The 27,908-nt window shown below is 31.9% G+C and overlaps 2 protein-coding genes and 1 long non-coding RNA gene across 6 annotated transcripts; 2 read left to right on the top strand and 1 right to left on the bottom strand.

Annotated features, from left to right (window-relative positions):
* Positions 1-1,523: 1,523 nt before the first annotated feature.
* LOC106669232 (arrestin domain-containing protein 3-like) lies at positions 1,524-27,403 on the bottom strand. Its single transcript, XM_014398555.2, has 6 exons — positions 26,825-27,403; positions 26,606-26,761; positions 4,407-4,615; positions 4,165-4,347; positions 3,918-4,106; positions 1,524-3,691 (listed from the first exon to the last, which is right to left on the bottom strand). Exons 1-6 carry the CDS (start codon positions 26,931-26,933, stop codon positions 3,263-3,265), a joined length of 1,275 nt encoding a protein of 424 aa, XP_014254041.1. The 5' UTR covers positions 26,934-27,403; the 3' UTR covers positions 1,524-3,262.
* LOC106669235 lies at positions 7,768-8,552 on the top strand. The gene is made up of 2 exons (XR_001340904.1): positions 7,768-8,287; positions 8,364-8,552. It is a non-coding gene; the product is annotated as an uncharacterized LOC106669235 (long non-coding RNA).
* LOC106669234 lies at positions 17,659-22,903 on the top strand. Of its 4 annotated transcripts, none has more exons than XM_024228064.1 (5): positions 17,659-17,817; positions 20,022-20,137; positions 20,644-20,759; positions 22,507-22,642; positions 22,719-22,903. In XM_024228064.1, the coding sequence occupies exons 1-4, from the start codon at positions 17,774-17,776 to the stop codon at positions 22,624-22,626; spliced, it is 396 nt and encodes a 131-aa protein (XP_024083832.1). In that variant the 5' UTR covers positions 17,659-17,773; the 3' UTR covers positions 22,627-22,642; positions 22,719-22,903. The 4 variants fall into 4 exon arrangements, 2 of the variants coding, with proteins under 2 accessions (XP_024083832.1, XP_024083831.1); XM_024228063.1 differs by having other exon boundaries at positions 17,659-17,943; XR_002910507.1 differs by lacking the exon at positions 17,659-17,817 and adding an exon at positions 22,085-22,343 and having other exon boundaries at positions 19,930-20,137.
* Positions 27,404-27,908: the final 505 nt, after the last annotated feature.

Genomic DNA, 27,908 nt, shown 5'->3' with positions numbered 1-27,908 from the left:
CAGCAAAAAGGGCATGATGTTCCCGCATACGCGGTCGTCCTTCAAAGGACAATGAGGATCTTTAACGTCCGCACCTAGCCGATCAGGCCTTATCGAATGTTTTGATTCTCAAGATGAGAGCTGACGCACCTCCGCAGACGGTTGTTACTGCCGCAGCATTGGTGTAGAGGCTGGGGCGGCCCCGAGTGGCCAAGACGTGCCTTGCCCATTCCGAATGTCTGGGTCCGCATTGTGCATCGAACCGTATGCCAGCAAAAAGGGCACTGCCACTTGAGAAAGCACAGGCACCGGATAGGAGTACAGACAGAAGAAACACTGTGTAGACACTGCCAGGAAGAGGAGGAGACCGCAGAACATATTTTATGTTTCTGCGAAGGTGTATGTAGGTACAGATTCTTGCAACTAGTACAAGAAAAACCACAAGCAAGATCCTACACCAAGGAACCGCTGGCAAAGCTGTGAAGGCTGGTTAATAGCCTGAAGCTGGCCAGTGAGTTATGATTAACAAAGGAGCAAAATAGATCTATTTAGGTCGAGGTGCAGTAGGCCTTGTGGCCACCTCTCTTATCCCTATCCCTACATGAAACATAAAATTAGTTTCTTACATATTATATTACTTTGCCTAATTATCACTGAATAAGATAAAGAGATTTGCTTCTGTTCTATGTTCTTGGTTGTCTTCAACTTGACCCATTTGGCAATTGTTCCTTTTTTATTAACCCTCAATGGCTTGGATTGGACACAAAATGGCTTTGTAATTGAAAAAAAAAAAAAAAAAAAAAAAAAATCAGTTTCGTTTTACACAAATTATTTATTTATATATAACATGAACATAAATGTTGCAATTAAGGATCAAATAATAAAGTTTATAGCACCTTAGTTCCTCATTGCAAGCTCAAAGCAAAACCAATATTTCAATATTATTATTAAAAATATCGCTGCTAGTCTGAATATTTGTTTAAGAAATGTTAAAGGCACAATATATATTACCTATTATCTTTTATTTTAACTCTAATATATTTTAATTTTCAATATATTAATAATTCTTTGATTGGTAAGCAACTGATGATGCAGTAACACATATTGGTGTTTTTACCATCGTCACTAAGCGTATTAATTCGAGACTTAATCCTAATTGGTTTGATTTTTTAATAATACTCAAAGGTTTAAAAATATTCAAAGGTATTTGTTTGAAATAAAATTAATTTTTGAAATTAGCCAACAACAGAAAACTTGTTTTTTAATGACAAAGAGTAAAAATAACTATGCCATACAAAAGCTAATTAATTATTTGGCCTGTGGTGACAATAATTTAAGAATTGACTAGAATAATCCTTAAATTATTGTTCTGTTAAAGTTTAAAAATAAATTGAAAAAACAAAAAACAGCCCAAATATTAAATGAGCTCACCCTCAGTTGATGATGAACACAAGTAGACAATACAAACTTACAAAACACAAATGAACCAAAAATTAAATTTTTTTAAATACTTTTTTTTGTATTAGTATTCAATCCAAATAAAATACAAGTTGTTTCCTTATTTATTCATTTAAAGTCGTACAGGATGCTGCTTTGGCTATTTATCACTTACAAGGAGAGGCTAAGGATACAGAATCACCGATTTCAATGCCCCCCCCCCGTGATAAGTTAAAAAATATTAAACACATACTTGACCTTTTTTCTCATGGAGCCCTAGGAGCCGAGAAAAAAATTATCTTTTGTTTTTTAAAAGTTCGGATTTGCACATGCAATTTGTTGCAATTGTTTCTCCCACCATGCGAATTTCAGGCAACACTGATTGCAGTTTGTGAAGTTGTTAAAGTTTTGATTTTTGAACATTGAAGCTTTGAACATTTAAAGAATATTTGTTTTTTAGTAAAAAAACAAAGTTGAATTTTGTTTTCTACGCCCAAGAAAAACCCTGAATAAAATTTTGTTGCCAAAAAAAATTATAACAAACAAATCCTCCGATCGACAGGAAACTTTACAGGGGTTTAGGACCGTATAAACTAAAATAAATTTTTGTCTATTTCCTACTTAGTTTTACCACTTTCCGTAAAATCTAAACTTTGGTGACATAGGCTGAAAGGAGACAGGTACAGGTTTCCAACAACGTTAATAAAATAAATAAAATCTGGGCCAGTTAAGAATTGTTTTTAAGCTTAAACATGGAAATCGTAGAAAAAAAAAATGCTCCTGGAAAATTTTAATCCAAAAATGTTCTATTTTTTGTCTTTTTCTTTTTCGTACATTTTTATACATCTAGTCTCATTTAATACAACCCTGCATATAAAAAATCGGTGATTCTACATCTTTAGCATCTTGTAGTAGTACTTACTTAAAATAATATTCAAGAAACTTGATTTAATTAAAAATAAATATATTAATAAATTAATTAGTGTTTTTGTTTATAGAAAGTATAAATGCAAATTGAATTGTGTTAATTTTCCTCTAAATACAATTTTACTACAGAACAAAAAAAAAAAAATTAGAAACAATCTAATTTCACACATTGTTAGTTCTGTCATAAATATTTTAAAAAAGGCAAAAATATACAGATAAATCATGAAGATATTGTTGTTTGTCATTATTGAGCTTTTTTTTACAATAGACTTGTGTGCATTGAAAATGTTGGGGAAAAAACATTATTGTTAGTTCCGGCATAAATATTTTAAAAAAGGCAGAAATATATAGATAAATCGTGAAGACATTGTTGGTTGTCATTATGGAGCTTTTTTTTACAATAAACTTGTGTGCATTGAAAATGTTGTGGAAAAAATAAATAAATAAACAAGAAGCTTAAAAAGAAAAGACCAAAAAAAAAAATTTTGAAGTCTTCTAAACTAAAATTAAACTATAACAGTTAATTGATCGAGATGATTTAGTTTTACAGCTCATTACGAATTAATAATGAGTACTTCTCTACATAATAAGTTTGAATTTTATGTATCTATGATAATATTTGGCTGACATCACTTTTGGACAATAATTTTGGTGCGCTGAAGTTACAGCGTTTATAGAAAATTAAAATAAGTGCATTTTGCTTAAGCTTTAAGGGTTTTTTCTTTCTTTTTTTAATAGCAATTACTGTCTTTTAACAGGATCAATTATAAATCATGACAACGATTGAGAAAAATTCACAAACAAATTATGAAAATAAAATTTTAATTTTTTTATACTGTTAAGACCTAATTTAATTATGTTATTTTCCAATTAAACATTACCAAAATGCAATAATAATTAATGATTGGAAGATACTCGCTTAAGTTAGTTTAAAACCGACAGGTCCTGATGGCGTATCGAGCAACGGGGCTGAAGGGGATGCCTCCGGCTGCACATCTGCATCAGCGGGTGTAACGGGTATGGCAAAGCCTGGTAGAGTAGGGTACATGGACCTGTTTCCTTCATACGGATTCGGCTCTGATCCCGGATTCGGAAACGGAGCTGGGCCGGTGTAAGCCGGAGTATATCCAGCCGGGTAAGGAGCGGTTCCACCTTGGTACGGCGTAGGTACACCCCCAGGGGCAAAATTCTGGTTTGGAAGTCCGATATTCGACTGCGGAACGACGTTTTGTGGCAGCGTGGCTCCCATTGTGGGCGGGGGGCCGCCCTCGTAAATAGGAACAGTGCCGAGCACAAGTGGAACTTCGAGTTCAAGATTTTTATGGCACCCACCTACTACAGCTTTAACCTGCAGACAATTTTTTAAATAATTGGTTAAACTTTAACACCCTAAAAGAAATGTCAATGTTATTTTATTATGTAATACAAACAATAATATATGCAGCAAAACAATAAAAAAAGGAAAGAAAAGGCAAACTCAGATCATATTCAAGCTACAGATTAAAATAAATATTATTTTTCTTAATAAAAAATTATAAATAAAAACCATGATTCTAATCAAAATTAGGGCTTACTTTTAAAGCAAATGTAATATCGATGATAGAGCAAGCATCAACATTGACATACGGCATTTCGGGTAATGCAAGATTGTGCGTCGTTGTCTTTGAGCCACCACCAGCAACTCCTTCAACTTGTAATTTTATAAGATCTACAACATCAAGTTTTGTATCTTGTCTAGGAATACGGGCTGTCCATTTGATAGTCTGAAAATTAATAATTAATTAATAAAAACATTTCACAAAAACAAGGGCATATTTTTACCTTGAAAATTTTACATTCCATTTTATCGACTTGTACGTTGCTAGCGTTGTCGACCTCAACTGTGACCGGGACGGTCTGCCCGGGTACATAGCCTTTATGCGGGAGGCAGACGACGAGCGTCAAAGGGCCCGACTTACAGCAGCAGCAGCAAAAATACTTACTGATTTCCTGCTTGACTTGTTCCTGAAAATTGATAAAGCGTGTCACAAATATGCAGACGGGTTTATTTATAAGGAAATCACCTTGGCGATGGCAATGTAGTTCAGGTCGACTGGGGTAATAACAGTAAAATGCGATTTGGCCTCAAAATCAGACTTCCATGGACGGTCGATAGTTGCTACGACGGTGTACCTAACATGGCCCCGTTCCCCATCAAACGAAGTGGGCAACTGAGGCGGTAACGTGGTGTTAAATGGATAAACATTCTCACCGGCTGGAATCTCAATTTCTCCTAAACATTTTACATTGTTTAATGAATAAAATTATGTCAACTTTCCAATTAAAACAAAAGAATGTATACAGTTGAGTACAACTATGTAGATGAGTGTGCACACAAATACATTTTAAAAAATCCTGATTAGTAAAACAGCAAACTGCCAGTGAAAAATGTTTTTTTTTTTTAATATTTTTAATAAGTTGTAAAAAATTTTCTAGGGGTCTGCAGGGTGATGTATCTGTAGTTAGGCCGTTTTGATCACTTTTGGCCTGTGGGTGTCTTAAAAAAAAAAAACAGTATTTTTCAATAATTATCCTAATGTTTTCAAGAATTGGTTCAATTGTGAACAATTTCGGTTAGATCCAAAAGGTGAATCTAGAGTTTTGTTGCCACCTTAACCATTTTAACCAATTCTATTTTCTTAAATATCTTATTTCAATGCAATATTCTATTTCATAACAATACAATACAACATTAAAGCAACAAAAAACACCTCGAACACGTTGAAAATAAGGAAGAAAAAATATGTAAAATGTATCAATTATCTAATTAATCTTAAAAAGTGTTAATTGAATTTTTATTTTTGTATATTTTATACATGTATATACTTTTGAAAAAATATTTATATATATATGTATGTACATACATAAAAAAAATTTAATAAACAATGTTTTTTTTTCTTTTTTTTTAGTAATTGATACTGATACTCCCTGGGCGTTTTTATATCATCGTCATTTCTTGATTTAGTCGATAGTCTTTTTTTTAAACATATTAACAGCAAAACAAAAGGGAATAGAAACAAAATACTTGTAACCAAGGTGACATTAAAAATCTAATTTCTCAAAAACCTCAGAACCAGCCAATGTCTCACGGAGGTCAGTGTGCTACACCAGCTTTGAAACTGAAATGAAAACTGAAGAACGATTCTACTTCCTGATAAAGGGTAAGCAGGAAAGAAAAATAGTTTCAAGCCCAAATACATTGTTTTCTTCATTTGTTAAGGAATCTTTTGAGAATCTCATCGAGTTGTTTGGACAAATCATTGGAGAGGATGGGCAAAGGTAAGTTTTTTGCATATACATTTCCACTTTAATTAATAATTCTAAAACTATAAAGCAGCAAAATTGACCAATGTTAAACCAAGAATTTTTTAAATTTTTATTTCCCCTTTCCATTTTTTCTTTTTATGATTAATCTATTCTGGTAACCACAAAATAAAATGTTAGTTTAAATCATATTTATCATTTATTATCCAACCTATTTTTGCCATAAAAAACAACATGTAATACCATTGACCTGAAAGGTTAGTTTTTCTTACAGATTAGTTAATTAAAACATCTTCATGAACAAAGAATAAAAGTTAAGTTTTGTTTATGTTTACAAATTTGCCCAGCTCTTTTGCCACTTAGTAAAATTTTTGGTTGCTATAGAAACACTAATTCATTGTTGTCTGAAAATTTTGTTAGTAAAACTAATTCCAACTTTTAAAAAATAATCTTCTTGCAAATACAAAGAACACAATAGAAAAAACAATAACAGTTGTAAAAAAAAATTTTTTTTAAGTTAATAGGGGCATTTTTAATTTACTAATGTAGTATTTTCATGTTTTTTATTACCCAAAATTTATTGCAGTATTAATTTCTGATAAATAACCTTATTTTCTGATTACAACAAAATACAAATACTAAGCACTGGGTGGGGGGGAATTATAGAAATGGTTTACATTAACATAAACACAGCATTAATTACAAAACACATAAATGCAAACTTAAAATAACGCTAGACATTTTTCATGAGGGGAAAAATATGCAAAATGAAAAAAAAAATATAAGATATTTAAAACTATTAATTTTTACAAAAAAGAGGGCATATTAAAAATATTAAAAGAAATGTTAAAAATATAAGCAATATTTTTTGGGAAATAGACTTAAAAAATATATATATATAAAAAATTTAAAATAATGCTATATGATGCTATGAAAAATTAAAAATAAAACAAAAGATGAAAAAAGGAGCAATTTACAATATTAATTTAAAAAAGGGGGCAATAATAAATAAATAAAATATGAGCAATATTTTTGAAAAAATATTAAGAGCAATATGAAAAAAAATTGAACAATATTAATTGAAAAAAGGAGAAATTTAAAAAAAATATATATTAAAAATTATGAGCAAGCAAGCAAAAAAAAGGATTGAAATAATAAGAGAAATACGAAAAAAAAATGTATTTCAAATGATGCGATAAATGAAAAAAAAAAAAACAGAAATTTAAAACAATATTAATTGGAACAAAAAATGAATAAAAGAAAATAATTATTAAAAAATTAGAGCAATATTTTTGACAAAAGCAACAAAAGATTAAAATAAATAAGACAAATATGAATGATGCTATGAAAAATTAAAGAATATATGTATTTAAAAAATAAAACAAAAAAGCAGCAATTTACAGCAATACTAATTGAAAAAAAGGGGGCAATATTAAATAAATATATTAAATAAAATATTAAAACGAGTAATATTTTTGAAAAAAGAAGAAAAAGATTAAAATAATAAGAGAAATATGACAAAAAATTAAACAATTTTAATTAAAAAAGGGGCAATATTAAAGAAATATATATTGAAAAATATGAGCAAGCAAGCCAGAAAAAGGGTTGAAATAATAAGAGAAATGCGGCAAAAAAAATTAAAATGATGCGATAAAAAAAATAAAGGTATATATGAAAAAAGAAAGAAAAACATTTAAAACAATATTAATTGGAACAAGAAAATTATTAAAAAATTAGAGCAATATTTTTGAAAAAAGCAACGCAAGATTAAAGCAATATGTAAAAAAATATATATTTAAAATGAGGCTATAAAAAAATTTAAAAATAAATGTATATAAAAAAAGAAGAAAGCTGCAATTTACAACAATATTAATTGAAAAAGGGGGCAATATTAAATAAATTAATTAAATTGAATATTTGAGCAATATTTAAAAAAAAACATTAAAATAATAAGAGAAATATGAAAAAATGAATTTAAAATGCTATAAAAAATTAAAAAAGTATATGTATTTAAAAGAAAGAAAAAAAATTACTATATTAATTGAAAAGGGGGGCAATATAAAAATAAATTAATAAAATATTAAAAAATATGAATATTTAAAAAAAAAAATAAAACGTAAAAAACATTTTTAGAATAGCGAGGATAAAAAAAATAAATAAAAAGTATATACGCAAAAAAGAAAAAAGAAAACAAAAAGAATAGCAATAATATATAATATATATTTTTTAAATAAGAACTTTAAAACAATAATTGAAAAAATATTTAAAAAGAAAAGTATAAAAGAATATTTTAAAAAGATTTAAATTAGTCATGTATTTAAAAAAAATAAAATTGATGTAATAAAAAATAAAAAGTAATATTTTTTTAAAGAAAAGAATTAGAAAAAAAATCTTTCCACCATAGACATTATTTTTATTGTCGGCTGAATTTCTAGGCAGTGTTAGATGAAAATACCAATTTTAAATTTTTTAATTTCAATGAACATTTTAAATAGTATTTTCAACTGAATAACACACTGAATAGCAATTCAGTTTACAATAAAAATAACAAAATAGCATTTGTACCACCACTGGAAATGTTAAAAAAAATCAGACAGACCAAACCAGGAAGGATAGACAGTCTAGGAGGACCATAAAACTGGTGAGACAAAAATTATCTTCTGACCGTACAATATTGGTTAGATTTTACCAACCTAAATATCTCATTCTGATTTAAGCGATTCACCTGGATGCGGTTCAAAGAGGAAAAGTGGACTTCGTCGCCTAATGGAGTCACTAAGCAGCAACTTTACAGGTCAAATGCTCAGATGGAAGCTTGGAAGCTCTCCAGAAGAAAATTTATCGGATATAACAATCAATAAATTACGGACGACATTATTTTATTAAATAAACAAGCATTTAAATAATTACTCTGTTATTTTATTTTGTAATAATCATACCTTAATATAAACCACTTATATAACCATTTTGTAAAAAACGGAAAAAAGTATTGTTGCAATGGACATTGATAAGGTTAATACTTCAGTATTAGATGATCTCTTAGCCTGTGAAGGGTGTATTATATTTGTTCCCTTTACGGAGATTTCCTTAGAAATAAGAAAACTGGTTGTAAATTTAAGAAAGGAAGGAAAATAGCTGAGAGATATTGGCAAAACAACTTCTAAACATTCTATGGTTCAAAAAAATCCTAACAGATTTGAAGACTGGAAACATTTTGCAAAGGATCCATGAACAGGAAATTCTGAAATGCATTTATGAAGCCTCAAAAATTAGTTCCTCCTCCCTTGCAGGTATAGAAATTAATTATGAGGTACAACACCACAAACAATGTGAAATAAAAAATCAGAATTTAGCTCCATCTGCTAGAAAAAAAGCCTTTGATTAGTAAGGTCAATAAAGGCAAACGTTTATCATTTGCAAAGGATTAAGTTAATAAGCCTATTACTTTCTGGGAACGAGTTTTGTTCAGCGATTTTTTTTTTTTTTCATCTGATAGTAAAGTTTGGGTGTGGCGAAAATTATATCAAGCTTTGTAGCTAAAAACTTGTGCATGGTAAGCATGGAGGAGGTGGAATCATAATGTGGGATTGTTTGATTGTGTCAGGCGTGAGAAAACTAAAAATTATTGATGATATATGGTCGTACTAAGGTTTACACAGACTAGTGTAATATAGTCAGTCGTGAATGGGAATTATAAGACTGGGAACTGTTTAGATACTAGCTGCATGCTACAACACGCTAAGGCCGAAGAAATATATATATATACACCTACTCTTTTTTTTTTTTAATTCTTTTTATTTCTATGAATATAGTAGCAGTATGATTATTTACATAGTACAGGCATGGATCACAATCCATCTGCCGGGAAGCCGCCTACTTATAAGAAACATTAATTTTGGTTCAATTGTTAAATAAAAATAAAAAACACCCATGAGAAATAATCACAGTTTCCTACAATAATAGCCAAATTACTAAAAGAGAAACAACAGCCCAAAGAGAATGGCAAATATGAGAGTGATATGAAGTGACTGAGTTAACATTGGGTCTGACAATGAGTTTTAACACTGTTAAAAAGTTGTATAAACGGTCTTGTTTAGACTGCAATTGTACAGAGGTATAGTGAAAGTTCTTGTGAAGTACTGTAAAACTCTCAGTTAACAACTAGTACAATATACACAAGTACAGAGTCCAAATTCAGAGATTAGAGTTGCAAAAGAAACTCAAGGATTATAGTGGGAGAGTTCGCATTCTGCTCAGTGGCCCTCCCTCTGCATTCTCTGATAAATAGTTCACATACTTATTTCAGTTTTACATTTTGCTCAAGTCCAACAAGTCTTCTGATTTTTTCTTTTTTTGACTTATCTAGTTAATAAAGACAACTGTACACCAAAAGCCAGAAAATTTACACCTAAAAGATCATCTCCTGGTCTTGTTGAAACAAATTAAAATGGACTGATGATGGAGAATTAGGAGTTGGTCAAAAAATTTACCGTAGCTGTCGAAACAATAAACAAACACATAGATGAACTAAAATGCCGTATTAAGGGCTAAAAGAAGAAAATAAAGTATTAAAACCTGATGTGGAACACCTAAGGAAGGAGAACCCAGAAAATACCTGAACAATATGGTTTCCACCCTCGTTCAACAACAACAAATCTTTTTCAAGACTACACGACCAAAGCTGCCCAAGTTATGCATTAACACAATATATTTAAATTTGAAATTGATCATTGTCTCCTTATTCAAAAACTAATCATCCTTGGAATACACGATTTTCTCCTCAAAAGGTTTAGCTCCTATTTGTAAGACAGTCTCAATTTGTGATACTTAATAACTTCTAAAAATCCTCCTTGAAACATCTCGAGTATTTATAATGGACAAAAGTCAATAAAATAGTGAAACCTACAATATTATAAGTTTTTTAAATTTTATTAGTACATTGTATGTTTGTAATTATTGTGTTAAGTTCACCCTCAGGGGGAGACCTCAGATTGGGAAGCCCCACCGTACAAGGTACCCCACTCTGGATAATCTATTTACACTTTGCAGTATGATTCATCTAAAATTTTTACACAGGCGCCAAAAGCTATACTGTTTTTCATTCATTTTAAGCCTACTTTTGACATCGTGGACCGAAATGCGCTGATATAACTGTTCAACTGGGAGTGTCATCCAAAGTAATGATTTGGAACTTCGAAGTTTATTTGGCTTAAGCTGCTTCTGTGGTTAGGATCAAGGAGGGAATTTGAGATGTTTTTCCCCACAAATTGTGTGGTTAGGCAGATGCATTTAAGTCCCGTCCTTTTTCCCCCTTCATCGATGACCTTTCTTCTATACAAATGTGTGGTGTTTAGTGACCGTTAATCATGTTTATTCAGAGATTGTGAATAATTAATTGGAATAATTATTATTGCCAATTATGACCACTAAGCAAATATGAATTAATTTAACAATTAAAAGTAGTAATAACTTTGCTAATAGCTCCCCACTTCATAAGTCGCTAAGAATCGAATCCTGATTACATGAAAATATGGCAAAAAGAGGGACAACTTGAATGGCAGTAGGCTGAGATAGGGAGTTGGTGCCCGAGAACCGTAGGTTGTGGGTTTGAATCCTGTTCGTGACACTAATTTTTCATTTCAACCAAAAACAGGATTCAAACCCACAACCTACGGTTCTAGGGCACCAACTCCCTATCTCAACCTACTGCCATTCAAGTTGTCCCTCTTTTTGCCATATTTTGTAATCAGGATTCGATTCTTAGCGACTTATGAAGTGGGGAGCTATTAGCAAAGTTATTACTACTTTTAATTGTTAAATTAATTCATATTTGTTTAGTGGTCATAATTGGCAATAATAATTATTCCAATTAATTAGTCTTTTATGTAAGGTTTTCAATTGAAATGAAAAATTAGTGTCACGAGCGGGATTCGAACCTACAACCTTCGGCTCTCGAGCACTAACGCCCCATCTCAACCTACAATCGCTTGAATTTTCCCTCTTTTTGCCATATTTTCAAATGTCAAAATTTTAGATTTAAAAAAAAGAATTTATACAATGCTAGAAAATTTTAGATTTAAAAAAAGTGAATTTATACAATGCTAGAAAATTTTAGATTTAAAAAAAGTGAATTTATACAATGCTAGAAAATTTTAGTTTCAATCAAAGTATCTGTACTCACTCAAAGTGTTTGCTTTCCGTGTAGATATGTCATTGTTGTGTATCGTGTTGAGAGTGCCAGTGAGATATTGATGTTTTAGGTTACAAAGTTGTTAATTTACAAAACATTAATATCTCACTGGCACTCGATACACAACAATGACACATCTACACGGAAAACAAACACTTTGAGCGAGTACAGATGCTTTGATTGAAACTAAAATTTTTTAGCATTGTATAAATTCATTTTTTTTAATCTAAAATTTTCTAGCATAGTATAAATTCATTTTTTTGAATCTAAAATGTTCTAGCATTGTATAAATTCATTTTTTTTCTTTTTAATCTAAAATTGTTTCCACATCCTACATGTATTTGTAAAATTTAAACAATGTTTATAAATCCCAAGCCCTGAAGATGATCTCAATAAATATTGAAACGTTGGCACGATAAAGAAAATGTTTTTCTAAAACCTATGTCACACCAGACCGCATCTCACGATCTCTGAATAATTTAAATAATAATAATAATAATAATAACAGACAATGTTTTGTTTGTAAGCTAACAAGAAAGTAAGTTTACAGAGAAGTATAAATATATCAGAAAGATAATGTGAGAAATGAAATTTGACTGTTAACAATGCCAAATCTAAGGTGGTCATTTTTAGAAAATGTGATAGGCTTGCTTGCACTGACAATTTTTCTTATAAGGGATTAACTATTGAAATTGTAAATTACTAATTGAAATAGTGTCATTTACATGTAAGATGGGATTTACCAGAATTTGGATTAATTAGCGAGGGCAGCTGGAATCATAAGTGCAATAACATAGGTCACTCGAAAATCTCTCAACTATTGAGTAAGGTTAACGGTCAATTATTAAGTGTTAGTGATAAAAAGATTAAATCCCCTTCGGGGGAAAAAGCACTTTCAGGTAGTCACCCCTTGTGATTATGATTATAGTCTGGATGATGACCATCGTAACATAGACTGCTACACAGATGGTTCACTTATCAAAGGAAGAGGGAGTGGTGCAGGAATCTACATACGAAAATTAGGAATCAGCATCTCCTCCCCTCTTGGCAATAACACCTCCGTTTTTCAGGCGGAAATCTGGGCCATCAATGTGTCTTGTAGAACACTTATGGAAAATAAAATTATGGGAAAAGATATTAAAATCTTTTCTGACAGTCAGGCTAGTCTTAGGGCATTACAAAAAGATTTGTCAACCTCATGACTGGTGGAGGAAACTAGAGATCTTATCAATAGGATCTCTTTCAGGTTTGAGAATAAGGTGACACTTATTTGGATACCAGCACATAAAGGACACCATGGCAATGAAAAGGCGATGGCCTAGCTAAAGAAGGTTCTAATAGTGCGTCGGGCCACAACCGGTATTACCTCACTCTATGAGCACAGCGAAAGAGAGTATCAATAACTGGGGCATGAAACAATTCCTTAGGGAGTGGAATTTATCCCCCGGACAAAGGCAATCGAAAGAGTTTGTTAAGGCGATCAAACCAGCTGAATCGAAATGCTATTCTCTATCTCAAGGAAGGGAATTAGGAGGCTGATAGGTATTCTAATGGGCCACTGCCCACTGAGAAGACACCTCTTCGTAATGGGTATCCTACCTGATCCCTTTTGCCGCTTCTGCAAAATAAAAGAAGAAACAGCAAGGCACTACCACGCAGAGTGTGATAGGTATGCTAGGTCTAGATTTGAAATCTTTGAAGGAGAGGACATCACCAAATCACTCCCCGAGATAAAATGGTCCAAAATCTTGGGGTTTGTGAACAAGTCCAAGAGGTTTATGCAGGATACGTGAGCCGACCAAGTCCCGGACCTTTTAGGGATGGGGTACGAGTCTACCCAGGCATTTAACCCCTCGGGTCTTGGTCGCCCACCCTGCATAATATATATACCAGAATTTGGGCTGGCTTACTGTTAAATTACAACATCACACTGAAAGCTAAACTCGACCTATTTAAGGCTGCCTCTAGGTCTGTGGAGTACAAATGGGTATAGCTCTAATAACCAACTACGACTTTTCACCACCACAAAGCTTACCCGGTACCCTCTTAATTAAACTAATGGAAAGAGAGGTATGGAGGAACAGGAGCTGGACCTGTCACCTCCAAAACCCCAGCATCCCAAACTTTACCCCTTTCCTACCCTAAAATCAATCCTAACTCACATTCCAGCCACATATCAAATAAAATCCCCCAAATTGTTACGCGACACATGCTGAGGGACAACTGTGCCAATAATGGTGCCTCGAGGGGACCAGGTGACCCCCCCCCTTGAGTAATCGACCTCACACTCTCAAGAGGGCACCTGCAGATTAAGCAATGAGGAGGAAGAAACAGCGACCCATTCCATCTTCAAATGCAAAGCAACAGCTCAATGTAGATTTAACCTACGCATGCTTTGGGGATATCAATAGTATGATCGTTGAGAAATTTTTTATCAAAAAGCTTTTTGGCCTCCCCTCCTCAACCCCTAGTTAGGTGTATGTTCTGTTTAGACATGCACAGACCTATTCATCAACACTGAGGCTTCACTATAAGTATATCCTAATAATTCTTAATCCCCTTAATCATGCATCTTTCATCTCCCACTTAATCATACTGCATTTTCTAAATATTCCACCCCAAATAACTTAAATATTAATATCTCCTAATGGAAACCTAATTTGATTTTCTTCTTGTAAAGATCAGTGTACGTCATAGCAAGGTGTCTGTGAGGCTCGCTCTGACATAAAATAGTTCTTTGCCTTATAGAAATCTTGATCATACAGTTCCACTGTCATTCATTGTCTGATTTTAATCATCTGAGTAATTTGCGGTGGGTTTTAAAAGGAGGTGTGAGCTACTTTGGTTAAATTACACTTTTTGCCTTGTCAGAAAGGATGTGTTCCATTTCTTATAAAAATGCACAATTTTAAAAGAAATTCATATGCTCCACCTAGGGCGCAGTTCCTTGTCTAGAATTGAACTAATTACTGGGCTAATCTCTGACCAGGCTCCAATGTAAAATATTGCAGATGAGAATGGCAGTAAAGGTATATTTATGTTAAAGAACTGAATATTTAATGTTTAATAAGGTACAATTTGATTTCAATTTTTTATTATTTGTTTTATTTTATTTTTTGACTCGTTTTCTAATTTTTTTCACATCTTTCACATTTTGCATTATTCTGATCTTTTGTTGCTTTATCTATGTTTTCAGATGTAATTTTCCATGCCATACTTATTGTGTAGTTTTTTATTTTATATTATTGTATTATAACCAATAAAGTACTATTATTATTAAATAGGAAGAGATCTTCACAAAAAAAAGAATTTAAATAGATAATACATAGGATAAACAAAAGAGTTTTTAAAGAAATCCACCCTAATGACCCCCAAAAATGATCTGCTTAAATTCATTCAATGCCGCAGTACATACCCCCTCTACAAACAGGGAGCTGCCTCAAAACCTCCATGGACAATACCGAAGCCTAGAGTCCTGCTGGATCTCGCCAAATTCCTGAAAGAAAATACTCCTCCTTATTTATATAAACAGGAATTTTCAAGAATAAGAGCCGCTTTCCCAAGCCACACCCTTGCGTTCACTGACAGATCACATAGTGAAAACGGAACAGGCGCAGCATTCATGATCAACAAAAAAAGGTATATGTTCTCCCTGCCAAATGTCTGCAATAATACTGCCGAACTAACGGTGATTGGTAAATGCCTTAACATAGTATTTCCTCGAGCAATAGAAAAACCGATTCGCTATGCTGGTCCAGGAGATATTGCTTTCTCTGGAACGATTGAGACTCTCTTGAGAGTAATTTTCGTGTGGATTCCAGGACAGTGGTATAGTGGGCAATGAACAGGCGGATACTGCTGCAAAACAGGCCACCATTGATGGGATCCCACTTAAGTACACCCCTCACACAGATTTTATCACCCACTTGAAAGAAAAGATATGGCAGAAGTGGCAGGAGAAATGGAGAGAAGTGAGGGACAAGCTAAGGGATATTAAACCAAATGTTGGCCCTTGGGGCTCCTCAGTGCACGACTTGCAGCTCGAACAGACTGTGTTGACGTGACTTAGAATCGGGCATAGTAGACTTACCCATGGGTACCTTATGTGCAGAGAACTGGCGCCGGTATGCGATTACTGCAGGGAATTGGTTACAGTAAAACACCTCTTGACTAATTGCCTTAATTTTGAGCATCAAAGAATATTTCATAATCCTCCAAGCCAATTAGCGGAGATACTTGGTGATGATCCCCCTGTTATCAATAGACTCTTTGACTTTCTGAGATCAACGCGTTTGATACAGAAAATATAAATAGAAGGTATACATTAGATATGCATTTAGATGTATGGTTATAGGGAGGGGGCCGCGGTAGCCGAGTGGTTAAGGCATCAGACTCTCGGCTAGTAGATCCCGTGGTTGTGGGTTCGATCCCCACCGTCACCTCTGAACTTTTTCTGACGCCTAAGAGGACCGGTGGCCGCAATTGAAAGAAATTGATACGGCACTCATCAATGGAAGGGGCGGGATCGGATCTCAGCAACCCTGAATTTGGTCCCAACCCCCTTCAAAAATGAGATTCTTCGATGGAAGAACACCGGTACAACGGGGGCTCAAGTTCACAATTGTGTTGCGAGCCCTCCCCCAAAATATGGAGCCAGGGATAAAGTACAATAAGCTGTACAGCTCAGCTGCAGTGCTCAGGAGGGAACTCCTCCAGTCCCTGGTATCCAAATTAAAAAAAATANGTGTGTGTGTGCTCGCGTATGTGCATACCTATGGAAGAATAGAGAGTGTAAGGTAGAGAAGGAATGAAAGAAGAAAAAAAAATCGATAAACAAAGATAATTTCGAAGGCAGAAATAATTAATAAGTAGTTGTTGTGAGGATAAGCAACAGACAATTCCACAGTGGATAGCCGGATTGCGGGGGGCTCAGTGGGCGCGGGGCATGGGTTGGTGGTCTCCTAGGGAACCTCAGGTCAGCACTAGGATCCCTGATCTGGGAGGCATGTGGATGATAGCAGTGGCATGCACATCCCTCTGAAAGATCGGCTGCTCCAAGCAAAACTTAAATGTTCAATGCACCCGGTGGGTGGAATGCAAAAAAAAAACACCCTAATGACCCCAAACATTTGGCCCAGGGTTCAAATCCAGTCACCCAAGGTTCTTAGTGTTTGTTTTATGTTGTTAAAAAAACGCCAGCATCCCTTGGGGTTTATAAGGCCTCTGCTGTTGTGAACTCTCATCAAAAAATAAAAATAATAAGAAAGTAAAGTATGACACCCGCTCTAAATCAGAATGAAGGAAGCAAAGAGCAAAAAAGACAAAAACAATCTCCTAGCTGGGTAAGTATTGTTAAATTTCATTTCAACCAAAAACCGTACATAAAAAGATTAATTAATTGAAACAATTAATTCGGTCAATAGGGCCCTAAATAAATGGATTTAATTGTTAAATATCTTATTTCCATACATTCTATTTCCTAACAAGATAATACAACATTAAAACTTAAAGAAAAATTAAAAACAAAAAACAAGGGGACAAAAAATGCAAGGTGATCAATATTAAAGTCTAAAAATGTATTAATTGAATTTTCATTTAAATATATATATATATATTTATACTTAAATATATATGTATGCTTTTAAAAAATATGTTTATATATATGTATATAAAAATTTTTATAAATATGTAGATTTAATGGCTTTTTTTTTAAGTAAGTAGTATTGATACACCCTGGACGTTTTTATATCATCGTCACTTCTTGATTTAGTCGATAGTCTTTTTTTTTTTTGTAAACAAAAACAGATATTAACAGAAAACAAAAGAGAATAGAAACAAAATGCTCGTAACCAAGGTGATATTAAGTATCTAAATTTTCAAACGTGTCAGAACCAGTCAAAGTCTCATGCAGGTCAGTGTCTTCCATGATCTTCGAAAATGAAAAGAAAATCGAACAAAAAGCTTCTACTTTTGGATAAAGGGTAAGCAGGAAAACGAATGCATTTTGATGTTCCAGTACGTTATTTGTTTCCTTCAGTCATTAAGGAATCTTTTGAGAACTTCACTGAGATGTTTGGACAAATCGAAGGAGAGACTGGTAAAAGGTGGTGAGTTTTATTAACATTACCAATTGAAATAATAATTCTAAAACCATTAAGCAACAAAATTGTCCAATATTAAACATAAAATTTTTAAACATTAACCACGGTTTAAATTTCCAATTCTGCTTCACTCCTAAGATGACGAGTATAGTATAAATTAGCGAATTTTTGCTAGCATAAATATTTTTGTTTTTTAAACATTTATAATTCACGTCATCACTTTGGTAACAATGAATAAAAAGATTTTGTTAGTTTAAATCATCTTGTATTTTTTTATGTTTAAAAATTTGCCCAGCTCTTTTGCCACTTAGTAAAATTTTTGGTTGCTATAGAAACACCTAATTCATATTTGTCTGAAAATTTTGATAGGAAAGCTAATTCTAACTTTTAAAAAAATTCTTCTTGCAATACTAAGCAATAGGAAAACAATGACAGTTGTAACAAAAAAATTAAATAAGGGAATTTCAAAAAAACAAAAGGTTAATAGGGACATTTTTAAATTAACTAATGTAGTATTTACATGTTTTTTATTGCCCAAAATATATTTTACTATTAATTTGTGATAAATAATTTAATTTTTTGATTTTGTCAAAATACAAATACTAAACACTGGGGAAAAAATACACAGCATTATTTATACAACAGATACATGCAAACTTAAAATAGCACAACAAACAACATTCATGATGGGGAAAAATATGCAAAATTTAAAACAAATAATAATATAAAATAAGAAAAAATTTAAATATTAATTTTAAAAAAAGAGGGCAGCATTGAAAAAAATTAAAAGAAATATTAAAAATATGAGCAATATTTTTTGGAAAAAAGATTAAAATAATAAAATATATAAAAAATATTTAAAATGATGCTATAAAACATATTTTTTTAAAATTGTTATTATTAATGTTTAGGCCAGTCAACATTATCTTTTACAATCCACAGAGTGCGTGTAATGTCCTTGTCAAATGCCTTTTGTTTATATTTACCCTAATCCTAATTTGCGCATCATGTCCTTTCTCTACGTATTCTTCATCATGAGCCTAAGCCACAATCCTCTCAACGTTTCTGTTCAAATTAATACCAATGGGAAAATCAGTCTTCCTCCCATTATCTGGACCAACTGTGGGCTTTACATCGGGATCTGGTCGACCGAGACCTAACTCCGCCCTCACCCCGGAGGGCTCGCCTACTCGCAGTGATGCCCGGGGTAAGTAAAACCCTTCTTTACAACTCGTAAATTTAATCATTATTTTAATGGATAGTGAATCTATTTCTTGTTTTATTTTATTTTATTAATTTTCTTTTGAAAAACAGAATCCGCTCAATTATTAAACATTTTAAAATATTTTTTTGCTAAAGAAAAATATTGAAAAAAATATTAATTGAAAAAAGGGGGCAATATTAAAAAATGAAAAAAATATGAGCAATATTTTTGAAAGAAGAAAAAACGAAAATATTTTTTTAAAAAAAATTAAAATGGTATAAAAATATTTTAAAAAAATATATGTATGTACAAAAGATAAAAAAAGTAAATAAAAAAAAATAATAAAAAGAAAAACAATTGAATAAAAAAATAAAATAAATATATAAAAATATGAGCAAAATTTTTCAAAAAAGAAACGATTAAAATAATAAGGCAAATATATTTCAAAAAATCATATTTAAAAAATGCTATAAAAATATTTAAAGTGTATGTATATACAAAAAAGAAAAAGGGGAATATTAAAAAAAAATTCAAAAATCAGAAATTTAAAACAATATTAATTGAAAAAGGGGGCAATATTAAAAAAATGAAATAAATAAAAGAAATATATAAAATATTAATAAAAAAACAGGAAATAAAAAAATCAAACAATAATAATTGGAAAAAAGATCAATATTAAAAAATATGAGCGATATTTTTTGAAGAAAAGAAAAAAATCAACATAAAACGAATATGTAAAAAAATATTTAGAACAATGAGAATAAATAAATAATGAAAAAAAAATATACAAAAAAGAAAACAGAAAATAAAAAAAATTAAAACGATTAATTGGAAAAAAAGAGCAATATTAAAAAATTTCTGTTCAAATTAATACCAACGGGAAAATCGGTCTTCCTCCCATTATCTGGACCAACTGTGGGCATTATGATCGGGATCTGGTGGACCCGGGACCTGACTCCGCCCTCACCCCGTCGCTTACTCGCAGTGATGCCCGGGGTAAGTAAACCGCTTCTTTACAACTCGTTATTTTAATCATTATTTTAATTGATAGTGAATCCATTTCTTTTGTTTTATTTTATTTTATTAATTTTCTTTTGAAAAACAGAATCCGCTCAACTATTAAAAATTTTAAAATATTTTTTTGTTAAAGAAAAATATTGAAAAAAATATTAATTGAAAGAGGGATATTTTTGAAAGAAGAAAAAACGATTAAAATATTTTTAAAAAAAANCAGGAAATAAAAAAATCAAACAATAATAATTGGAAAAAAGATCAATATTAAAAAATATGAGCGATATTTTTTGAAGAAAAGAAAAAAATTAAAATAAAACAAATATGTAAAAAAAAATATTTAGAACAATGAGAATAAATAAATAATGAAAAAGAATATATACAAAACAGAAAACAGGAAATAAAAAAAAAATTAAAACAATTATAATTGGAAAAATAGAGCAATATTAAAAAAAAAATTAAAAAATTTCTGTTCAAATTAATACCAACAGGAAAATCGGTCTTCCTCCCATTATCTGGACCAACTGTGGGCATTATGATCGGGATCTGGTGGGCCCGGGACCTAACTCCGCCCTCACCCCGTCGCCTACTCGCAGTGACACCCCGGGTAAGTAAACCCCTCTTTACAACTTGTTGTTATTTTAATCATTATTTTAATCAATAGTGAATCCATTTCTTTTGTTTTATTTTAATCATTTTAATTTGAAAAAACAGAATCCGCTCAACTATTAAAAATTTTAAAATATTTTTTTTGTGGAAGAAAAATATTGAAACAAATATTAATTGAACATTAAAAAAAATAAAATATTAAAAAATATGAGCAATATTTCTGAAAAAAGAAAAAAATGATTAAAATATTTTTACAAAAATTAAAATATGTATATACAAAAAAGAAAAAAAGCAAATTTTAAAAAATCATTAAAAAAAAAAAGAAATTTAAAACAAAAATAAAATAAATATATAAAAATATGAGCAAAATTTTTCAAAAAAGAAAAGATTAAAATAAGACAAATATATAAAAAAATTATATTTAAAAAACATGCTATAAAAATATTAAAGTGGGCAATATTAAAAAAATGAAATAAATAAAAGAAATATTAAAAAATATGAGCAATAGTTTTGAAAATAGAAAAAAAAAATAAAATAATGATGTTTAATACATGAAAAAAATGTATTAAAATGATGCTATAGACAAATTAAATAGTATATGAATATACTAAAAAAGAAAAAAAGGAAATATAAAAAAAATTAAAACTACTAATTAAAAAAACAAGGGGGGCAATATTAAAAAAATAAATTAAAAAATATGAGATGAAAATGAAAAAAAAAATTAAAATAAGAAATATGAAAAGAAATATATTTAAAGTTGTTATAAAAAAAGTTAAAAAAGTATAATACTAAAAAAGAAAAAAAACAGGAAATAAAAAAAATAAAACTATTAATTCGAAAAAAGAAGCAATATTAAAAAATATGAGCAATATTTTTGAAAGAAGAAAAAAAGATAAAATGTTATTAAAAAAGTATAAGGTATATACAAAAAAGGAAAAACAGGAAAAAAAATTAAACAATAATTATTGGAAAAAAGATCAACATTAAAAAAATATTAAAAAATATAAGCAATATTTTTTGAAGAAAAGATAAAAATTAAAATAAAACGTAAAAAAAAATATTTAGCATACTGAGAGTAAATAAATAATAAAAAAGTATATATGCAAAAAAGAAACAGGAAATATATTAAAAAGAAAATAAATGTTTAAAAAATTTAAAAACAATCAAAATATTAATTGAAAAAATAAATATTAAAAAATATGAACAATATTAAAAAAAAATTAAAAAAATTAAAATGCAATAAAAAAAAGTAAATATATTTTTAAAAAGGAAAAGAAAAGAACTAAAAAATGATTTAAATATAAAAAAATGTTTCCACCATAGGTATTATTTTTGTCGGCTGAATTTCTAGGCAATGTTATTTGAAAATACTGTTTAAAAAATTTTAATTTCAATTAAAATTTTAAGTAGTAGTTTCAACAATAACACTGAATAGCAATTCAGTTTACAATAAAAATAGAAAGAAGAAAAAGAATGCAACATAAGGACATAATTGCACGATGGAGCTGCGTAGCGTTTGTAATGTTGAAAAAAATCAGACAGACCAAACCAGGAAGGATACTCTAGGAGGACCATAAAACTGGTGACAAAAATTATTTTCAGACCGTACAATATTGTTTTGTCAGATGAATTTCTAGGCAGTGTTAGTTGAAAATACTGTTTAAAAAATTTTAATTTCAATTAAAATTTTAAATAGTATTTTCAACAATAACACTGAATAGCAATTCAGTTTACAATAAAAATAGCAAAGAAGAAAAAGAATGCAACATAAGGACATAATTGCACAATGGAGCTGCATAGCGTTTGTACCACCACTGGAAATGTTGAAAAAAATCAGACAGGCCAAACCAGGAAGGATAGTCTAGGAGGACCATAAAACTGGTGAGACAAAAATTATCTTCAGACCGTACAATATTGGTTAGATTTTACCAACCTAAATTTCTCATTCTGATTTAAGCGATTCACCTGGGTGCAGTTCAAAGATGAAAAGTGGAAAGTCTCTCAAACTTCGTCTCCTAATGGAGTCACTAAGCAGCAACTTTACAGGTCAACTGCTCAGATGGAAGCTTGGAAGCTCTCCAGAAGAAAATTTACGGACTATTGAAATTATTTTATTAAATAAACAGGACATTTAAATAATTACTCTTTGTTATTTTATTTTGTAATAATCATACCTTAATATAAACCACTTAAACCATTTTGTAAAAAACAGAAAAAAATATTGTTGCAATGGACATTGATAAGGTTAATGCTTCAGTATTAGATGATCTCTTAGCCTGTGAAGGGTGTATTATATTTGTTCCCTTTACGAAGATTTCCTTAGAAATAAGAAAACTGGTTGTAAATTTAAGAAAGGAAGGAAAATAGCTGAGAGATATTGGCAAAACAACTTCTAAACATTCTACGATCAAAAAAAAATCCTAACAGGTTTGAAGACTGGAAACATTTTGCAAAGGATCCATGAACAGGAAATTCTGAAATGCATTTATGAAGCCTCAAAAATGAGTTCCTCCTCCCTTGTAGGCATAGAAATTGATTATAAGGTAAAACACCACAAACAATGTGAAATAAAAAATCAGAATATAGCTCAAATCTGCTAGAAAAAAAGCCTTATATTAGTAAGGTCGATAAAGGCAATCGTGCTTTCTGGGAACGAGTTTTGTTCAGCAATTTTTTTTTTCCATCTGATGGTAAAGTTCGGGTATGGCAAAAATTACATCAAGCTCTGTAGCTAAAAACTTGTGCATGGTAAAGCATGGAGGAGGTGGAATCTATGGGGCTGTATGTTTGTATTTGCTGTGAGAAAACTAAAAATTATTGGTGATATAATGGTCATACTGAGGTTTACATGTCCATGATTAAAAGAAAATCTAAAATCAAGTGATAGGAGTCTTGGTATTGGAGAATCATTTTCTTCCAACAAGACTAACTCAAAACATTGAATCGGAGAGTGGCTACCTTATTATGCTCCAAACAACTTAAAACCCCAATCACCGGACATGAACCCATTAAACTTCTTTGGGATGAGTTAAAAAGAAGACTGAAGAAAAGGAAGATTAAAATAAAATAAAAAAATAACTTAAGAGAGCATTACAAGTATTATTAGGGAAATATTGAGTCTGATGTCACTAAAAGATTGTTTTCAGTGATGAACAACTGCGTATGAGTGTAATTAAAAACAAAGGAGATCCTACAGATCATAGATTCACAGAATGTGATTAATAATAATTCCAATTAATTATTCTTTTATCTAAGGTTATTGGCTGAAATGAATAATCCCGCTCGTGACACTAATTTTTCATTTCAATTGAAAACCTTACATAAAAGAATAATTAATTGGAATAATTAATATGGCCACTAAACAAATATGAATTAATTTAACAATAGTAATAACTTCACTAATAGCTCCCCACTTCATAAGTCGCTATGAATCGAATCCTGATTACATGAAAATATAGCAAAAAGAGGGACAACTTGAATGGCAGTAGGTTGAGATAGGGAGTTAGTGCCCGAGAACCGAAGGTTGTGGGTTCGAATCCTGTCCGTGACACTAATTTTTCATTTCAACAAAAAACCTTAGATAAAAGATTATTCGGAGATCGTGAGATGCGGTCTGGTGTGATGTAGGTTTCAGAAAAATACTTTCTTTATCGTACCAACTTTCGATCTTTATTGAGATCATCTTCAAGGCCTGGGATTGATATATTGCTTAAATTTTACAAATACATGTAGGATGTGAAATTTAAACAATGTTTATAAATCCCAGGTCCTGAAGATGATCTCAATAATGATCGAAACGTTGGCATGATAAAATGTTTTTCTGAAACCTACATCACACAGTCACTAAACACCACACACTTAGGTAAAAGAATAATTAATATGGTAAATTATGACCACTAAACAAATATGGATTACTAATAATATAGCAATTATTGAGAAACCAAGGCTTATAAAAATTAATTGGTTTTGAATTTTCACAATAAAATTTGATATTTTGTTGCAACAAGCTGTACTCATGTTCTACATTATTAAAACTTTTTTTTTTTATAGGCGAACAACTAATAGGTTCTATGTTTTTTATTGACGTAATCAATTATTTATTGCAGTAACATAATTTAATGGCATGGTGTACCTAGACTTTGTTTACTACCTGTATTTTCAAGGCTTGTAAGAGAGATAATATGAAAGCAATAAATAATGCATTGTTTTAAAGTGAGTCATAGACAGTAGCCCATTAAAAAATGTAGTCATATCTGCCAAAGATAAGATTTAAAAATTTAATTAAAATTATTTCATTTGATTCCATGATTGCTTTCATTCAAAAATACTACAGCAGTGTAAATATTTTTACTAATTTTTGCAATATTTAAAATTATTTTTTTTGATGGTCTGTCTATTCCATCTGTAAGCGGATATTACCATTTTCAATTAAATTTCTTCATCTGGTCTGTGGATGATGAACCTGTATTTTGTTAATTACCAATCAATTTGGTCTGCCTAGCATATTACGCATATGTAGACTCAGAGTGGCAGAAACAAGCCTATATAGGTAGTGCCAAGAAAAGCCAGGGCCTAAATGATACACAGCCCCTGAAGGGAGCCCTTGAAAAAGCTTTGGGGTCTGGTGAAAAGCCTTAAGCTTAACGAATTCTAGATTTAAAAAAAAAATGGACAATAGACCAATACTGGTCGCGGTGTGTAGGTCGTAAAAACGCCAGCTCATATATAATCTGATTCAAAGGAGCTACACAAACTGAATAACCAAAAATAAACTACCTCTCTCCCTTTATGATCTGATAGTGGGTGTCTCTAACCCACTCAACTAGCCTTCTACTCCCTTGGATTCGAATTGACGCCTAGCACATAGAATCACACCCCAATATCCCATTCAGAAGACTTCTTTTACACTGGGTGCCTGTTACACCAAAAGGCATCTCATATGCTGGGGGTCCTCGTGAATGGGTCCCCTAAATTTTGTGGGTGTCGTTCCACCAGATTTTAGACTCATTAAGGCCTCTTTCAGACGAGGTGGCTTGGTTGATCAACTAAATTGCCTCTGGTTAACTTTCAAGTAGTTTATTGCCATGTGAAGACTGCTCGTTTCACACCAGGCAACTTGAGGAATCAACCTCTCTTCACAAACGAGAAGGTCAGTACGAGGGAATGCTGAGGGAGCAAAAAAGGAGGGAAACCAGTAAAGAAAAGTGTGGGTTTATCTGTTTTTATAAAATTGGGAAACAGGCGCTTTCTCTACAATACTATTGTGCAACTTCTCCCCAAGCTTCACTTCTTTTACTTTTGTCACTATACTCCTCACACCACATGTCCCATATTACGAGACTAATACGAATTTCTTCACTGCTCCACATTGAAACTTGCAATTGCAAAGCTTTCCATGGTCAATTCAGTTGACTCAACTACGCAACTGGTGTGAAGGACGAATGCCGAGCAGTTGTTGAGTCAACCAGTCAGGATGAGAACTAAGCGGCACTTGTGCGCCTGCTGGCCACCCACCTTGGCGGACGAGTTGACTGCGTGTGAAGGGGTCGGGGCAATTCTGAAACATTTTGCCACCATGACCGCTTGATACCCATTCAACTAGTTGAATCAACTAGCCGCCCAGTCTGAAAGAGGCCTAATCCTTTTTTGTGGCAAGGTAGACCACGATAATATGGTCCTAGAGAATTCATATTGGCTCTCTTATTGACTCTATGCCCCGATGCCCAGGTAAAGAACGGGGGATACAATAGGTGTGGTATATTACCCTGAATTAAACAAATCTAGACTGGTTTTGGAGTGTTGAGGGCATTTATGTTTTATGATTATTTTACATGTTGCACTTACCGCTGGCTCCGCCCAGTAGGTAATATTTATTTGAAAAATATTCTTCTTCGGCGTGATAGCTGACAGACCGATCTTCAGTCTGGCCGTCATCTTTCCTGTAGCTTTCCGTCCCTACCCAGGAGACCTTCGCCTCACCGGTGATTTTAACTTTAAGCCCTGTAAAATGATCAAAAATGATTTTTTTTTCTCGTCAAGAGGTTGGACGTTAAAGTTGCTCACCCCTGGCTTTTTTCGGTTTGTCGAAATTGACAATGACACGGCCCGTAACCGTCGTTCCGGCGTAGTAGGAATTGGTCGGGCTGTCGAAAACGATCCGCACGTTTGACATTTCTCAGGAATGATATTTATTCTCGTCCGAACGCACCAAAGCCCATCCCAACAGGAATGCGTTTCCCGTCGGTTCTAAATATAACCCGGACCGATGATTACGCCAGTCAAATAGGTCTAGGAAATAGGGTCAGACTAAGGTCGTGACGGAAAAACGAATAAAAACAAACTCAAGAAGAAGGGGAACTGCTCGTCGTACTCAAGGACTTTTTCAATTGAATACGATCAAGATCAACCAAAAAATGAGAGAAATATCGACAAACGGCCTCTTTTCCCCTACTGACAATTGTGAGACCTGTTGAGCTGATTAAAAATCGCAAGTTAAGCAATTTTCTTCAAGAAAACTGTCAACGTCAAATGACACGCTTTTGTAAACAAGCTGGCATATAAAAATCAGCAAATTTGATTATCTGGGACAGTCACAAAGGACGATTTCGTAATCTGTCAGGGCGCGGGCAACTGTTATCGAACCTTCAACTAAGGAATGACAATTCGCCGCCAACCAATAAAAGCCAAAATTTGGGTGCAGACCACTAGTGGTCTAAGTGCCTATTCTTCATTGGTTGGTCCGTCAGACGCCATCTTTGTGGCTGTTTTTATCTACTTAAAAATATATTATTTCATGGTGGTAGGTGAACACTTTGATTATTAAGGACGAAGATAGATGTGCATACACCAACATAAGTCAAAAAAAATTTGGTCATTGATCATTATTGGTCTAAGTGCCTATTCTTCATTGGTTGGTCTGTCAGACGCCATCTTTGTGGCTGTTTTTTATCTACTTAAAAATATATTATTTCATGGTGATAGGTGAACACTTTAATTATTAAGGACAAAGATAGATGTGCATATGCCAACGTAAGTTAAAAGAAATTTGGTCATTGATCATTATTGGTCCAAATGCCTATTCTCCCTGGCTTGGCCAGTCGGACGCCAAATTTGGTAGTTTTTTTTTTTTTTATTTCATTCATAATAG

Source organism: Cimex lectularius, unplaced genomic scaffold (genome assembly GCF_000648675.2).
Source record: "Cimex lectularius strain Harlan isolate CLEC.00 unplaced genomic scaffold, Clec_2.1 scaffold216, whole genome shotgun sequence".
Lineage (NCBI taxonomy): Eukaryota > Metazoa > Arthropoda > Insecta > Hemiptera > Cimicidae > Cimex > Cimex lectularius.
The sequence above is the reverse complement of the archived record's forward strand: the minus strand, read 5'-3'. Positions and strand labels throughout refer to the sequence as shown.

Bases quoted from the DNA above. Each gene is read 5' to 3' on its own strand.
- LOC106669234 (XM_024228063.1), top strand. From the start codon at position 17,834: ATGCATTTTGATGTTCCAGTACGTTATTTGTTTCCTTCAGTCATTAAG. The intron at 17,944-20,021 runs GTGAGTTTTATT...TAATACCAACGG, and splicing joins GGAGAGACTGGTAAAAGGTG to GAAAATCGGTCTTCCTCCCA. The intron at 20,760-22,506 runs GTAAGTAAACCC...CAATAAAAATAG, and splicing joins TACTCGCAGTGACACCCCGG to CAAAGAAGAAAAAGAATGCA.
- LOC106669232 (XM_014398555.2), bottom strand. From the start codon at position 26,933: ATGTCAAACGTGCGGATCGTTTTCGACAGCCCGACCAATTCCTACTAC. The intron at 4,616-26,605 runs GTAAGTGCAACA...TAAAATGTTTAG, and splicing joins CCTACTGGGCGGAGCCAGCG to GAGAAATTGAGATTCCAGCC. The intron at 3,692-3,917 runs GTAAGCCCTAAT...AATTGTCTGCAG, and splicing joins ATATTACATTTGCTTTAAAA to GTTAAAGCTGTAGTAGGTGG.